The 1440-nt window shown below is 64.8% G+C and overlaps 1 protein-coding gene across 1 annotated transcript; it reads left to right on the top strand.

Moving 5' to 3' along the window:
• Positions 1-259: 259 nt before the first annotated feature.
• EMIHUDRAFT_213242 (hypothetical protein) lies at positions 260-982 on the top strand (the record flags this gene model as incomplete). Its single annotated transcript, XM_005765335.1, has 1 exon — positions 260-982. The coding sequence occupies one exon, from the start codon at positions 260-262 to the stop codon at positions 980-982; it is 723 nt and encodes a 240-aa protein (XP_005765392.1).
• Between the last annotated feature and the right edge of the window lie 458 nt (positions 983-1440).

Below are 1440 nucleotides of genomic sequence, written 5' to 3'. Positions count from 1 at the left end.
CCCGGCGCGAGGCGGACGATATCGCCGTTCTGCTGCACGACCTGATCAGGAATCACTTGGCCTTTACCCAGGGTGTCGTGCTCCTGCATATGGCGCGTCTACGCGTGAGATAAAACGAGAATGTGCATTCGCAGGAAGGCATAGAGCGGCGGCATCTCCACCAGTCTCGCAGGGTCGGAGACGCCGACCATGGTCGACGGCACGGGCAACAGACGCGAACTTCAACAACCCGAACGGCGTGGCGGTCTCGCCGGTCGGCATGTCGGTCTACGTGGTGGATAGCTCCAACCACCGCATCCGCAAGATCGACACCTCCGGCGGCGTCACCACCACGCTCGCAGGCTCTGGGACGGGCACCTTCGCCGACGGCACGGGCACCGCCGCGAGCTTCTACTACCCGGCCGGCGTGGCGGTGTCGCCCGACGGCGGGACGCTCTACGTGGCGGATTACTTCAACTCCCGCATCCGCAAGATCGACACCTCCGGCGGCGCCACCACCACGCTCGCCGGCTCTGGGACGAACACCTTCGCCGACGGCACGGGCACCGACGCGAGCTTCAATTTCCCGAACGGCGTGGCGGTGTCGGGCGGGACCGTCTACGTGGCGGATATGTACAACCACCGCATCCGCAAGATCGACACCTCCGGCGGCGTCACCACCACGCTCGCCGGCTCTGGGACGGGCACCTTCGCCGACGGCACGGGCACCGCCGCGAGCTTCTACTACCCTCACGGCGTGGCGGTGTCGCCCGACGGCATGACCGTCTACGTGGCGGATAGCTCCAACCACCGCATCCGCAAGATCGACACCTCCGGCGGCGTCACCACCACGCTCGCAGGCTCTGTGACGGTTGGTTCCGCCGACGGCACGGGCACCGCCGCGAGCTTCAATTTCCCGTCCGGCGTGGCGGTGTCGCCCGACGGCATGACCGTCTACGTGGCGGATGCCGACAACAACCGCATTCGTCAGGTGACAGCATGATTGCCACCCACGCTTTCGTTCGCTCCTAGTGGAGCGAGGATGCGCAGATCGACACCCTCTCCAACTTGATGTGCCTTGAACACACGCTCCGCTGCCGTCGCCCCTCTTGTGTCGCCCCTCCCGTGTTGCGTTGCGGCCTGGCCCGTGCCCGCCGCCACCGTGTCCCGCTTCTTAGCGCGGAGAGAGACGCTCGCGTCAGGGTGAGACGCGAAGAGCCAAGACCAACGGTGAAAAGTGTCGTGATTGCTGCGGGTCCAGGGGGGATATGGATTATGGTTAGGGGTCGGGAGGGGAGATTTATTTGGGGTCGGCCAGAATAGCCCGTGTGCACGCTTTGGGTAGTGCCATTTCACTGTGGCACAGCCCGCGTTACAAAACCTTGATTTGACCATTTGCGCAAAAAGGTACCTCTCGGTGCCTTCCAGAGGCAGCTGCGACCACGCCGAGTAGACGGCGGC

This window comes from Emiliania huxleyi (assembly GCF_000372725.1).
Source record: "Emiliania huxleyi CCMP1516 unplaced genomic scaffold EMIHUscaffold_56, whole genome shotgun sequence".
Lineage (NCBI taxonomy): Eukaryota > Haptophyta > Isochrysidales > Noelaerhabdaceae > Emiliania > Emiliania huxleyi.
Note: the sequence above shows the minus strand (reverse complement) of the source record. Positions and strands in the feature narration are given on the sequence as shown.